The sequence below is a fragment of the Sarcophilus harrisii genome, chromosome 5 (assembly GCF_902635505.1).
Source record: "Sarcophilus harrisii chromosome 5, mSarHar1.11, whole genome shotgun sequence".
Classification (NCBI taxonomy): domain Eukaryota; kingdom Metazoa; phylum Chordata; class Mammalia; order Dasyuromorphia; family Dasyuridae; genus Sarcophilus; species Sarcophilus harrisii.
The window spans coordinates 288,094,829-288,110,677 of NC_045430.1; the positions used below are offsets into that span (position 1 = coordinate 288,094,829).

The 15,849-nt window shown below is 39.4% G+C and overlaps 1 protein-coding gene across 1 annotated transcript; it reads right to left on the reverse strand.

The window, feature by feature from the left end:
- Positions 1-1,512: 1,512 nt before the first annotated feature.
- Positions 1,513-15,643, reverse strand: LOC105750802 (zinc finger protein OZF-like). Its single transcript, XM_031940784.1, has 5 exons — positions 15,462-15,643; positions 13,991-14,039; positions 7,005-7,131; positions 5,424-5,519; positions 1,513-2,842 (listed from the first exon to the last, which is right to left on the reverse strand). The coding sequence occupies exons 2-5, from the start codon at positions 14,018-14,020 to the stop codon at positions 1,626-1,628; spliced, it is 1,470 nt and encodes a 489-aa protein (XP_031796644.1). The 5' UTR covers positions 14,021-14,039; positions 15,462-15,643; the 3' UTR covers positions 1,513-1,625.
- Between the last annotated feature and the right edge of the window lie 206 nt (positions 15,644-15,849).

A 15,849-nucleotide genomic window follows, 5' to 3' on the forward strand; every position in this document is an offset into this window, starting at 1 on the left:
TTTTCTAGGTCATTAAAATAGTTTTTGGGAGTCTGATTGGTATAGCGCTAAATAAATAGATTAGTTTAGGTAATATTGTCATCTTTATTATATTTGCTCGCCCTATCCAAGAGCATTTAATATTTTTCCAATTGGTTAGATCAGACTTAATTTTGTGAAAAGTGGTCTGTAATTTTGCTCATAAAGTTTCTGATTTTCCTTTGGCAGATAGATTCCTAAATATTTTATATTATCAGTAGTTACTTTAAATGGAATTTCTCTTTGTAACTCTGACTGTTGGATTTTGTTAGTGATATATAAGAATGCTGATGACTTATGTGGGTTTATTTTATAACCAGCAACTTTGCTAAAGTTGTGGATTATTTCTAATAACTTTTTAGCAGAATCTCTTGGGTTCTCTAAGTATACCATCATGTCATCGGCAAAGAGTGATAATTTGGCTTCCTCATTGCCTATTCTTATTCCTTTAATCTCTTTCTCAGCTCTTATTGCTATAGCTAGCGTTTCTAATACAATATTAAATAGTAATGGTGATAGTGGGCAACCTTGTTTCACTCCAGATCTTATTGGGAATGGTTGCAGTTTGTCTCCATTACATATGATGCTTACTGATGGTTTTAAATAGATGCTGCTGATTATTTTAAGGAAAAGTCCATTTATTCCTATACTCTCAAGTGTTTTTAATAGGAATGGATGTTGGATTTTATCAAATGCTTTTTCTGTATCTATTGAGATGATCATATGGTTTTTGTTAATTTGGTTATTAACATGGCCAATTATATTGATAGTTTTCCTAATATTGAACCAGCCCTGCATTCCTGGTATAAATCTACTTGATCATAGTGTATTATCCTGGAGATGACTTTCTGTAGTCTTTTTGCTAATATCTTATTTAAGATTTTAGCATCAATATTCATTAGGGAGATTGGTCTATAATTTTCTTTCTCTGTTTTCAGCCTACCTGGTTTAGGTATCAGTACCATGTCTGTGTCATAGAAGGAATTTGGTAGGACTCCTTCATTCCCTATTTTAATCAAATAATTTATATAGCATTGGGGCCAATTGTTCTTTAAATGTTTGGTAAAATTCACATGTAAATCCATCTGGTCCTGGGGATTTTTTTCTTAGGGAGTTGTTTAATTGCCTGTTCTATTTCTTTTTCTGAAATGGGACTATTCAAGCAATTTACTTCCTCCTCTGTTAGTCTGGGAAGTCTGTATTTTTGGAGGTAGTCATCCATTTCACTTAGGTTATCAAATTTATTGGCATAAAGCTGAGCAAAATAACTCCTTATTATTTCTCTAATTTCCTCTTCATTGGTGGAAAGTTCTCCCTTTTCATTTTTAAGACTACTAATTTCATTTTCCTCCCTCTTTTTTCTAATCAGATTTACCAAAGGCTTATCTATTTTATTGGCTTTTTCATAGAACCAACTCTTAGTTTTATTAATTAGTTCAATAGCTTTTTTACTTTCAATATTTTTAATTTCTCCTTTTAATTTTAGAATTTCCAATTTAGTATTTGATTGGGGGTTTTTAATTTGGTCTTTTTTTAGTTTTTTTAGTTGCAAGCCCAATTCTCAATAAGACTTTTCTTATGTTTACAAGTCTCCACACTGGTTACATTCATGAGGTTTCTCTGATATCAGCAAGGGATTTCCTTTGACTAAAATCCTTGCCACAATTCTTTCCAATGTGGATTTTCTGATGTACAGTAAGACTGTTTTTATGTCTGTAACTCTTTCCACACTGGTTGCATTCATAAGGTTTCTCTCCAGTGTGGGAACTCTGATGTCCAATAAGAGCTAACTTTTGTCTAAAAACCTTTCCACATTGGGTACATTCATAAGGTTTCTCTCCAGTGTGGATTCTCTGATGTACAGTAAGACTTTGCTTATATCTAAAAACTTTTCCACATTGGTTACATTCATAAGGTACCTGTCCAGTGTGGATTCTCTGATGCTCAATAAGACTTCTCTTATGTCCATAAGTCTTTCCACACTGATTACATGCATAAGGTTTCTCTCCAGTGTGGATACTTTGATGTCCAATAAGAGCTATCTTTTCTCTAAAAGCCTTTCCACATTGGGTACATTCATAAGGTTTCTGTCCAGTGTGGATTCGCTGATGTTTCCTAAGAGTTCCTCTAACTTTAAAAGCCTTTCCACATTGGTTACATTCATAAGGTGTCTCTCCAGTGTGGTTTCTCTGATGTTCAATCAGAGCTTTCCTTTGACTAAAATCCTTGCTACATTGGTTACATACATATCGCTTCTGTCCAGTGTGGATTGTCTGATGTACATTAAGACTTTGCTTATGTCTAAAAGCCTTTCTACACCAGTTACATTCATAAGGTTTCTCTCCAGTGTGGATTCTCTGATGATCAATAAAAGCTCTCATTTGTCTAAAAGCCTTTTCACACCGGTTACATTCATAAGGTTTCTCTCCTGTGTGGATTCTCTGATGTGTACTAAGAGTTCCTCTATCTTTAAAAGCCTTTCCACAGTGATTACATTCATAAGGTTTCTCTCCAGTGTGAATCCTCTGATGTACAATAAGATTGCCCTTTTCTCTAAAAGACTTTCCACAGTGGTTACATTCATAAGGTTTCTCTCCATTGTGGATTCTTTGATGTACAATAAGATTTTCCTTTTTTATAAAACCTTTTCCACATTGGTTACATTCATAATGTCTTTCTCGAAGCTGGATTCTCTTATGAGTTGAACAGATTTCTCTCCAAGTAAAGTCACAAGGACTGTCACTCATGAATCTTTGCTTGTGAGTGTCTACCACAAAAAGGCTTAACTTTGCAGTAGTTTCTTTCATTTTAAGTCTGAGCTTTCCTTCAAAAAAAAAAAGAAAAAAAGAAATAAACAAAGAAAAGCCTAACAAACAGTAAAATAGATAGAGACATGATGCAGGCACATATATAGATTTACATCCCCTTCTATCCATCAGAAGAGAAACTCAGTTTTTTGTGTCTTTTTCTAGGCAAACAGAAAAATCTTAAATGGGCAGAGCCAATCATTTTAAGTTCCATTAGTTTACAGCCCAAATATAATTTAATTTCTATGGAGCTTCATGCACAGTTACACTGGAACTTTATAATAAACCTGTGACAACAGAGGAAGTGCTTTCATTCTCATTAGGTCCACAACTCAGGTCATCAGCTGAAAATGGCCAAGTGACTTGACCCAAATCTCAGCAGCTGAGATTAGAATTTATACCCTGTGAAGGGGCATGCTCTGTCTACAGTAGGTGACAAACTATTTGTATTCTCAATTTTTCCTTTTCATTATCTACACTTTCAATTCTTTAAATTTTTAAAATAGATATGTCATTTGGTACATATATACTAAATATTCAAATTATTTCATGCTCTATCCTGTCTGTAAATATACATTTTCATGATGATTACTTTTAATTTTTTTCTATTACATTATCTGAGGTCATTACATTAAATTATTCAGAAGGCTAAAACAGTTGCTTTTTGTATTTACTTGAGGTATAACTGATTTTGTTCTGACCCATTACCTGTTTTGAAATAGCTATTAGTTATTTCTTTTTTCAAAAAAATCCTAAGAAACAAAATTTTCAAAAAATGTGTGAAATTATCAACATCTGAAAATGTCTCCTATAGAAAATTTGAGTTCATCATCCTGTGATATGGAAGGGAGCTCCACTATTTTAATCCTTTCATAAACCCCTGGAAGGACTAAGATAATGATCCAATGGATCTGATCTAAAAATGTGTTAGTGGCACCTTAAGTGTTAAATAAATGTCTGATTTGGTTATAAAGGTAGCTGCCCTCTGGGACAACACAGATGTGCTTATTTCCACCTTAATAGCTCTTTCTGCAGTGATTTCAGTCTATCTTGATCACCAATACAATGCTGTGGAGGACTGTGCAGTGCTCCATCAAACTCTGGCTGCTTCTAAGTGCAACGTAGTCTTGTAGCTTCTCAACTTGACATCAGATTGTTTCCAGTATTCCAGGAAGATTGGACATTTGTGTACAAATGACCACAGGAGTACAAAGTACTTCAAGGGCTGTCTCTCCCTGGACCAGTTCTCTCCCTCCTGAGTTACCTAGCAACTCTATCAAATCATATCTCTAATAGTTTGATCAAGATGTTACCTGGGTCTACTTTTTTGCAGCAGTGTAGGAGCCATGATCAGGAGGCAGGAACAGGAGAAGCAATCATGAAATCATCATGGAAATCCACAACCTTTCTAGAAAAGCAGATCTTAAAGTGCTGCTCATTGAAATGTGAAAGGTTGCTTTCTAATTTGTACTTATCTGCTGTTTATATTGCTCTTCTTCTATCTGGCAGTTTCCCAAAGGAATTGGCTGGCTACATGGGTTGGTCATTCAGTAGGGTTTCAGTTGTCCTTTCAAAGGTTGTGATTACATAAATAGTATTAAAAACAACATAAAGCAATATTTGTAATTGACCCTTGAGTACATTTGTCATTTGGTGCAATATTTGTCATGAGCCAATAGAAATGTGCAATTTCTTTTGACTGGCTAGAGTTTTAAAAAAATGAATTTCCATGTTTTACCAGGAGCTTGTGCAATTCTCCTGTTATTTTCTATCTCATACAGGTATGACTATTTACATCATATATGGATGGAATGTGGAAAGGGCCTTGAATCAGGAAGACAGAGGTTTTAATCCCACCTCAGAAACTTGCTGTTATAGGACCTCTGTTTGATTCCTTTTCTTTGTCTGTAATATATGCATAATAATAGCAGCTAAGTCCTCAGATTCTCATGAGGATAAAATAAGACAATGCAGAGTATGACACATAGAGCTGTATAAATGCTAGCTATTTTACTTCAGTTTGTTTCCTCTCCAGTTGTATTCTCCTTAAACCATTATTATCCTCGTCAATTAATAATGCAGTGAGGCACTCAATTAATTTAGTTTATCTGATTCACAGTGGGCTTCTCCATAGCTGCTGGCATATTGTCTGCCCTGCCATTCTGTGACCTTCAGGAGAGTGGAGGATGTCCCTTAGACTCTTTATGTTCCTGGTATTCAGCCCAGAACTGCCATGTAGAAGGCACTTAAGTGTTTACTGACTAGAAGAAGTTCTAAGAAATGGCTCATGTAGCAGAACCTAATCCCTTTTGGCACTTGCAGGAGAATTCCATTGCCCCAAATCCCAAACAATGACTTGGTATAGCATCCCAGATGAGCACTAGAAGGGACCTACAGGTCCATGGAGTGCAACCTTCTCCTTTCATAGATGGAAAAATGAGATTCACTGACTAGCTCAGGATGCTGCTGCTAAGAAGTATTTGATAAAGAATTCCAAGTTTGGTCTTTCTCCCCCAAACTGAGCATTTACTTCAGGGTAACTCCTAGAAGCCTCTTGTAACGCCAGCTCTCTCATATACCTGTTTTCACCTCACTCACCTGGAGAGCAGCTCCTCAGGCCTTCTGAGTCCAGCATCCAGGATGCTTCCCTTTGCTCAAAATAAGAGATCACCTCTTCGCTGGGAACTGGAAGCCCTGGGCATGGAAATAAATTAGCAATGAAGATGGAGAGAAGTTTTTTATTTAATTCTTCTTAGGGGAAGGATGAGGATCCAGAGTTGCTCCATGATGAAAATCAGCTCCTTATGTTCATACATATCCGTCTATATGCAACCACTAGTGCTTGTAAAGCAAGTGACCTAAATTAGGATGTGCCCCATTATTTGTACAACTTCTGAGAAAGAGCAAATGCTATTCTTCCTACTTCGTGCCCTATGAGGCTCCCTTCTGGCAGAAGCCTGAGTAAAAAGTTATTGGGCTGGAGCAGCCTCAAGCCTGATCAATAGGGACTTGGACTTGATACACTTTCTTTACAGAAGGATAGACTCATTCCATAGTTTCCATTATCCAGAAATTAAAGGGAGCCAGTAGTACAGTGCAGAGTTCTGGGCATATCTTCAGGTATACCCGAGTTTGAATTAAGCCTTGGACAGTTACTGTGTACCTCTGGGCAAGTCAATTAAACTCTGTTAGTTTGTCTCAGTTTCCTCAACTGAGGAATAACAATATAACCTAACTTGGAAAGTTAAGATGAGGATAAAGTGATACAATATTTCATTTTACTTTTAATTTATAAACAAACATTTTCATATCAAAGCAAGATGATTGCACATGAAATTGTAAATCTATAACGCACAACTTGCTATTCCTTTCAAACAGACAACAAATTTATCAAGTACATTTTTTTCCCTTTCACTTTGCCTGCCCCCCACCCTAGAAATGGCTGCCATTACATAGAAATATATATACATATATAAATAATAAATACACACGTATGTAAAATTAGGCTATCCATATTTTGATTTATCAGTTTTTTCCTCTGGATGCAAATAGCATCTTTGTTGATTTGGCCTTTATAGTTAATTTAGGTATTTAGTGTAGTCAAAATAACTTATTTGCTAGAAGTTGTTCTTAAACAATTGTTGTTTACTGTATTATTACTGTATTGTAAAGAAGGCATATGGCACAGCACCTGGCAAATAGCAGGCAAAAATAAATGCTTATCCTCTTCCATTGCTTTACCATCACTTGTGCTCAAATTTGTGGTCACTACAAAGAAACATTAAGGAGAAACTCCTATACTAAGTGCTTTAGACTACAAGTTAATGCTTGTTAAAAAGAATATTCCAAATACTAAACCCATCCCAAAAAGGAATGAGTTGAAAGGAAAAGCTGCTTGAGCAATTTTCAGAGCTTTGGCAGGCAAAATTCATGTTCTGGTAGAGGTTAACCTCTAAAATTAGTTCCACATTTGAGATTCATTCATACTGATTTAATCTTTGATCTGAGAATTAGTAAGAGAGAGTTTCAGGAGCAACAAAGAACATCTCCAAGTCCTATCATACGATGCAAAGACCAGCCCTTTTCCTTCTTTTCCCCTACTCCCAAATCCTGCACATTGGGCAATGAGGATATTCCCTTTGACTGCAGACTTGCAATTATCAGGGGAAGTGTCCTTACCCAGAGAGAGCAGGTTCTGAGCAGTCTCCACCATGACCTCCTTGTACAGCTCCTTCTGAGAGGGGTCCAAGAGCCTCCACTCCTCCTGAGTGAAGTGCACAGCCACGTCCTTGAAGGTCACCATCTCCTAAACCATCAAAAGTGAGAAGACATGGGGCTGAAAGCCCCTTTAGAAGTAAAGAGTCCAACCCCCTTAAGTTTATAGGAGGAAAGTGAAACACAGAGATGGGATTTGCCAAATTTGCCTTTATGAGTGTTAGTCAACTCTTGAAACTGTGGTCATTAAGAGATTGACTAAATTTAAGATCTGTTGAAATAAAGCTCAGAAATGACTTATTATGGAATGCATATACTGAAGGGTACCCTTGGGCTACATGACATATTTCTTTAATGAATTCTTCCACACTATTTTCCTTGGTAACCCTATGGCTCTCCCAACTCCATTTTTTGAAATTGACAAGGAGAAGACCACATGGGGAGTCATGGAGGGTAGAAAGTTGGAAAAGGTAGATCAAGCAGGGGGTCTGACTTTGAAGATGAGTTATAGGAGACAGAGGGGTTTATTGCCTGAAAAATCTACTTGTCTTGGGGTTGGGAGAGTTGTCACTCTCCTTGGGGGAAACTAGCACTTGGAGGAGTAGAAGAGCATGGACACAAGGACGACATTTCTAGAAGAATGTGGAAGAAAAATGAAAAGACAAGAGAGGATGAATATGTGGAGGGGATGTCCCCTGATATGAAGCAGTGTTTCCTGCTGACATCTGCCCTGATACAGTGTTCTGAAAAGAAGGCATCTGTGAGGTTGGTGTACAAGCAGTGGCAGAAAGCTCCTACAGCATAGCCTCAGAATGGGGACCTTGGTGCCTTTGATTGCATGAAGTGTCATGGAAAAAAGATCCAGTGAGCAGAGGAGCTATGTGACAGAGAATGAGAATCTAGGCAAAACAGCAAAGGAAGATGGACAATGAGGAGAAGGAGAGAAATCCTTGTTAGAAAGGGGAAGGAAAATGGATGAAATTAGAAAACTAATGAACAGGACTAGTTGAAGGGCAAGAGAGGGAGGGGATTTTACAACAAAACTAGGAGGGAAAGGGGGATGAAGAAGTGCAGAATGAGATAGAGTAGAAGAGATGAACAACTGTCTAGAGGAACTTGAAATAAAAGACTTCTAAATGGGACAAAAGAAGAATATGCAAATTTCTTTTCAACACACGGTACTTTTACAGAAATTAACCACTGGGATACAGAGATCCTCCACACAGATGAAAAAAATCAGAAATAATCCATATACTCTATACTCTTTCATTCCCTAATGAATTAAGAATGAAAATTAGTTGAAAGATCACCAACAAAAAATACAAACTTAAAAGGAGATTTACCTGTGACATATGACATAATAATTGAATTACATAACAAATCTTAGAAGTGATAATGTAAAAGAAAATGATTAAACAATAACCCAAAATTTCTTGGGTTGAGCTAAAGCAGTCCTCAGAGGGAGAAACAGATTTACTATCACACATTAAGAAAAAAGAAAGAGATTAATTAAATATGCACTATAAAAAACTAGAAAAATAAATGAGTAAATACAAAATAAGTACAAAAGACAAGATATTAAAATTAGAAGGAAAATAGAAAAATTGGAAATAAAAAAATAAAAATGAGAAATGGAACTAAAAATGGCTTCTTTGAAATGATTCGTAAAATGGAGAAAACCCTTAGCTAATCTGATCAAAAGGAAGAGAGCACAAAATCCCAGTCACTGAAATAACATGGTAGAAGTGAAATTACAAGAAAACTAAAAGAAATAAAAGTGGATAAGCAATATATAATATACAGTTTTATGGTAAAAAAAAATTGATGAGAAAGCTAAGAAGAAATTTGTCAATAGCCCAAAATATTCAAATTATTAGAAGGTAGGAAAATACTATCAAATTTATAATGAACAGCTAGTATTCACTTACCCACTAATGTCTCCAAACAAGAAAGTATCCTTAAAAGAATTATTTTTAAGAGTCAAATAAAGACCTAAAACTGAAACCAAGGAAAGTCCAGAGACAGAAAATTACAAGTCAAAGAATAAATATTGTCTCCTCACTCCAATTTTAAACAAAGTCCTATCAAACAACCACAATAAATTATCTAAGAAACCATTTATTATAATCAAATGGGATTTCTACCAGGTATGGAAGAATATTTCAACATTAGGAAAAAATGAATATAATTAATCACATTCTTTTTTTTTTTTTTATTAGAGAGAAAACATTTTTATTTAGCTCTGGACTAGTTATATGCAGGAAGACACTAACTTTGATCCATACATTTGTTGTTTTTGTTCAACCATTTTCAAACACATCTGACTCTATCAACCATTTTCAAACACATCTGATTCTTCATTTCTCCATTGGGGGTTTTCATTTTTTTTTTTTTTTTAATAACCTTTTATTGCCAGAACCCATGCCAGGGTAATTTTTTTTACAACATTATCCCTTGCATTCACTTCTGTTCTGATTTTCCCCCTCCCTCCCTCCACCCCCTCCCCCAGATGGCAAGCAGTCCTATACATATTAAAGAGGTTACAGTATATCTGAGATACAATATATGTATGCAGAACCAAACAGTTCTCTTGTTGCTCAGGGAGAATTGGATTCAGAAGGTATAAATAGACTGGGAGGAAAAACAAAAATGCAAGTAGTTTACATTCATTTCCTAGTGTTCTTTCTTTGGGTGTAGCTGCTTCTGTCCATGCTTGATCAATTGAAACTGAGTTAGATCTTCTCTTTGTTGATGAAATCCACTTCCATCAGAATACATCCTCATACAGTAATTAATCACATTCTAAACCCAAACATGCAAAACCACACAGTCAATTCAATAGATAAAGAGAATGATTTGGATAAAGTACAACACTTTGGTAGTGCACAATTAATTAGAAGTATAAGACTAATGGGACCAGAATTTTTGAAAGGGTAAGAGTTAGAGTTAGACATGTTTATGAATGGAATAAGAATACTTGAGGGGAAAGTAAATGGAAAAGAAATAAGTTTTGTGAAAAAAATCAAGCTCATAAAATTTTGCCCATACATCAAACTCTCTAAACATTTAGAGACCCATTGGAAGCCACAAGGCAATGACAAATATTAAATCAAATTCAATACACTTTAAAAAAGAAAAGAAAATGTAAAACACCTCAAAGAAATAGTTACTTAAAAAAGGGAGCAAGGCAAAACTAAAGTATCATTGTTCTATCAGAATGCCTTTAAAAAATCAGCCTAGACCCAAGACTTCAAGAAATCATTTAAGTCTCCACATATCTCCTAAAGAAAGAAACCACAGGTCACTTTGATGAGACAGGCCCTGAAATTTTTTCCCAGAAATGTGCTTTCAGCTGTTCTTATCATAATCTTCCATGGTCAAAAGCACATTTCTTTCCCAGGTAAAATCCTTAGAGAAATGATCTTACAGATCACAGAAGACGACTTCCTTGACCCCTTTCCAGCTCCAGGAGCCTTGGCAAAGTGCCAGAATTTCCATAGCCCTGGTAGTTTCTCCCATAACCAGCCTGTATGTTTTTATGTGAATAGAGCTCCTGGTGGCCAAGAGAAAACATCTCTGATTTCTTTCTGCATCTCAAACCACTATGAAATTCATGTAGAATTCATGTAGAGCTTCCAAGTCAATGAGAAAAATCCCGCAAGCCACGGTAAAGAAAGCCCAATACAATTCAAGTACCAAGAAGCCACCATTAGAACCAGACACAATTTGGCAACGATTTTTATTAAGGAGCAAAGAACTTGGAAAAAGATCTGACATAAGGCAAAGGACCGGATCTTAGGACCAAGAGTGAACTGTGAAGCAATTTCAGGAGAAAAGAACCTTTAATGAAAGTCCTTCCAAGCATTCCTAAGAAAAAGACCATAAATGTAGAAAATTTTAGAAGTTCAAACACAAGTGAAGAGAAATTAAAAAAAAAAAATCCAGAATGAACTAGCCTCAGTGACTCAAAAGGATTAAGTAATTATATTTAATTATGGTGAGATGTCACATGTCCCCTCAGATCCCTATTTGGGCTCACAGGGGGAATCAAAATAGTGCAAAGCTGGAAGTGATTCTGTTATGTCTTGATGATCTTAAGGAGAAAATGGAAAGAGGAGAAAAAGGATACATTAAGGTGGGTGGAGAGAAAGGAGGACTAGGAAACGTTCTCTCTCGCAATGAGGGTCCACAAGCAGACATCTCTACAAACAAATGGGTGGAGACATCTGAATCTCAGTCATCTAATCAAAGGAAGAATACACACAACACAGGGAGATGAATGGAGAAAGAGTTTACTCTCCAATGAAAAGGGAAGAAGGAAATGGGGAAGGAAGTCAGAGGGAGAATGGATGAAGAGAGGGATTAGTCCTAAGCAAAACAAATTCAAAGATGTACGAGAATATATGTTGTTCTTTTTGAGGTGGTAAAGGGAATCTAAGGGATGGATCAGTTGCTGTGAACATACACATGTGTCCTGCAGGTGTGTCACACATGTATATATGTGTGTTGAATGGGGAAAGCATGAATAAGTAAGGGCCCCAGGTGTAATGGAATGGTACCACAGTGAACTAGGATTAGCATAAGGACCAATCAGCATTACTGAGGAACAATGATGTCTAACAACTAACCCTAAATGCTGTTGCCTCCCCCTTAAAGACACTGATGCAGAATGAGAAATATGCTTTAGGACATCAGCAAGTGGATGGTTTTATTTTTCAAACTGACCATATATTGTGTGAAGGTTTGGTTTTATTCATGTTCTCAGTGGAGGAGCAGGAGAAAAAAAAATGAGACAGTGGATTTTGGGTGATATAAATGTGTGTGTACACATGCATGTATACACACATAGGAACACTGATCAATCAGTTTCTGAGGACTCATGATCATGTTTCCTGCCCCTTGAGACATATTGCTTATTCATAACCAATGAGAAAATGTGTGTACATGCATGCAACTTAGACACATGTGAACATGTGCACACATATCTGCAAATACACGTGGGAACACACACATATGTACATACATAGCTACTGAGCAATTCAACGACCAATAAATTCCTGAGGCGCATTATGACACACTGCTTACCCTCCTGATCGAGAAGTGATGCTCAGACATCAGATTGAGATATAATATTCTTTCGATTTGAATAATAAGAAATTTTGTTTAGCTTGATTACATACATTCTTGGAAAAGAAGGTTAGTTTTTCTGGTTTTCTCAATGGGAGGGCATGGTAGAAAGGAAAATGAGAAGGCTAATTTATGTTATAAAAAACCAAAATTTTCATTAAAAAAAAAAATAAACCAGTAATCCTCCCTCCTCCCAGATCTTCCTGATGACACCAGTAAAAAAAATAAAATAGGGATAATAATATTTACTTAACAGGTTTGGTATGAGGACATGGGGAGCTACTGATAAGGTGCTTTAAACAAGTCTGGCACTTAGTAGGTGCCTTATAATAGATGCCAGTTTTTTCTTTCAATTGGTCTTGAAGTTAGATTGATGACTCATTTGAAGGCTCTCAAAGGCAGTACCCTCCCCACTGAGCTTATCAGCCATGGTGAAAGAGCCACTATTTCCTGCAGTTCTGTCTTTCCCTTGTGACATGGTTGGGTCAATTTTGTTACTTATGCTAAAAGGTGACAAAGCTGCCCAGGACCAGATTTACATAGTGGGCAAAGGCTCCATGTGCCTCCCTTCAAGCAGTATTCTGAGGGCCTCTGGACAAATTAGTGTGGCTGCCTGGGAACCTAAAGGCCTACAAGTTTACCATTATGAAAGAAGGCTCCCTCAGATATAACAGATTTCAGAGTCTGGCACACGGACATCCCTTGCTCTGTGGACCAGAGGAGCTTCCCCATGAAAACAAGAGGAGCTGTGTCTACTGAAGCTAAATAACGCAATGCTGAGTCCATACTTCATGCCCTTTCTAGGCTATACTCAAGTAAACCTCCTTTCACTTGTAGAATGAATAAGAGTATCTGATGTTTGTTGAATATTTAAATCGAGCATTAACTGAGTCAGTCCTATCCATTATACTCTTCCAGTCAGCCAAGACCTGCTGCAGCCTAGAGCAGTCATAATTTCCAAGGACCTGGGGTACCATGACACACTAATGTAACCCTTTTAATCCTTCCTTTTCTCCCAGTTGTTTTCATGGTCTTGGCCAGTGCCTGGCACTCTGCACAGGGGAGCCCAAATTAAACCACCAGGAAACCAGTTTGTATAAAACTTGAGGTCCAGGAACAACAGAGGCAAGGATGAGAATCCGGGCAGCCTCTTTTAGACAGGAGAGATCGGTCCCTGTGCCAGGGCAGGTCTTAGAAGCCCCAGAGCAACAAGATGGCCCAGAGCTCTGTGTACTGGAACTCCCAAGCTTGGACCCAGGGCCTTTCTCAGTGCTTATTGGCTGGAGCCAAGGAATGGTCAAGGGGAGAGATTCAGGAGACCTGGGAAGGCTTGGGGGACCTGAGGCAGAAGGATTGGAGCACCCCAGGGGGACAGTTTCTGCTCTGATGACCAATACAGGAGCTGGGGAAGATTCTGGGCTCAGTTCCCAGGCTGTCCAGAACAAACTCTGTGTGAAGGGTTTTCCAGGAGCTTCAGGGGAGCTTGGCCACAGGATATCAAGAGGAAGGGGGAGAGCTTTTGTAGAGGAAGGGGTGCTGGGCAGGCCCAAAGAAAGGAGATCAGATCCCTCTGGAATGAAGATTCATGATAAAATGGTGAACCTCATCAGTCTGTTGTAATAAGGAAAAAAAAAACACATAGGATTACGGCACATGGGGTGTATCTGGGTGCCCAAGATGCCAAGGGCCCAAACAATCAGCTGGGCAGGGCAGTGTTGCGGCTGTGTTCTGCCTGATGCCAGTTTTTGTGAAGAAATGACCCATCCACAAGGCCCTCCACAGCTCACTCAGGTTGGTCGGGTTTGTGGATGGACTGCACTCACCTGAGGAGGTCCGAGGCTCCCAGGGCCCATTCCCTTGGTTCCAGGCTCCCTGTGGAGGTAGCAAAGCAATCAAAGTGACTCCACTTTTTCAAGTTCCTTCCTCAGGTCTCTGCTATTTATTTTTCTCAGGGTCCCACTGACCTTGACCCTAAATGTACACCCCCTGACTCTAACAGCTAACTCTAAGCAGAGGTCACATCCAATCCTGGGGGGCTTTAATTCTGAGCCTCTCTGAAAACCAAGAGAAAGGCCAGTAGCTCAGAGAGGGACTCCTTCTTCCCTCTGCATAGAAAAGCCCAGCTTCCCCTCATCCTAGTCCCAGGCAGACTGCTTTTATGTTCATAGCCTGGGACAATGCTATTCGGGGCCCTCATTAGAAATTGTTCTAATTTTATGCCATTTTTGGTGTCTGCCTTTGACCCAATACCTGCTTGGCCCAGGCCTTGGTCTGTTTTTCTAAGCAGGAGGCAAGGCTGAAGGGATTCCCAGTAGAGGGGGAAGTCCTCCAGGAGTTACAAAGGCCCTGACCCTGCCCTGGGAGGAGAGACTTCACCCTACAGAACAATGCTGGGAGAGTCAGATTGGAAAGGAAGGTGGTCTGAAGAGGAAGACTGCTCCCCTCCTTCTTTTACTCCTCTTCCCAATTTCCTACAGAGAACTTAGAGGTACAAGGGACTTTGGGGTCCCAGATGGGAGGAGACCAGTCAGCCTCCATGGCTCCTGAGTCAGAGCTCTCCCTTGCCACAGTCCTCTGCCTCCCTGTCTCCCCTCTCTCCAACCAACACACACATTATCATTCTAGACAACAGACTGATAGGTTTGGGTAGGAGAGAGGGAAAGTAATGATGGGGAGGGCTCTGGAATGGAGCCCCCAGGAAATGACCAGGGGAAGCCTGAGCCTGAGAGACAAAAATCGAGTCTGGGATTCAACACTGAGGGCTGAAAGAGAAGAAGGGCCAGGAAAGCAGGAGGTCTGGGGAACAGGGGTAAGGTCATGGAGGTCAGGGCCATTAGAGTGAGAGAAGTGGTCCCAGTGGACTACTGAGGCTGGGAAAGCAGGAAGACTGTGTCCCGAGGTCTACTGAGGAGCTGGGGAGGAATGCTGGGGCCTTCTGGTATAGCTTAGTCTTGTCTCAAGGCAGGACAGCTGAATCTCTAACAAAGAGATGGGATGGGGAGACGGGACAGTGGGGGTGCTGGTCAGAAGGCTGAAATTAGGTCTCTGGGATTTCTATGGACAAAGTCTGAAGTCTGGGAAAGTGTGACCCAGCGGGGAATCTGAATAAATCTGGAAAGCGATTGGAAATCTGGAAAAGGTTTAGGGGTGGGGAGCTCATTCAACAGGAAGCCTTGGCAGAAAGGTGTGCTCCTGATAGAGCTGGAGGTCGCTTACCACAAGGTCACAAGAGAGCCAAAATCAAGGGCAGCCAGTGGCAGCCAGGAAATATGGGGGAGGCTGGCTCAGACCTACCTGGGAGCTGCAAGCACAGAATTCAAAGTGATTTGAGGTCCAAGGGAACAAAGGGGAGAAATCTGAACCCGCCAGGAAGGCAGAGCTGTTTCTGCTGCAGGGAAGGATCACGGAGCGGGAAAGCAGAGGGATCCCAGCTCAAAGACTTCCTGTTTCTCACCAGCCCCGTCTGGGAGGGTCTTCCTCATCCCAAGAGCCCCACCCTCTGAGTCCTTTCCTCCAATCACACCCAGGGCCAGGACAGCAGGACTCTCAGTGCCTGTCCTCCTTTAGTCCTGCCCCCCATTCTGCCTCAAACTCCTCCCAGGCCTCCAAAGTCCACCATAATGCTCAAATCCCTTCGGGACCAACCCTCCCCCCCTCTCCCCCCCTCCCAGGCTGGTCCCCT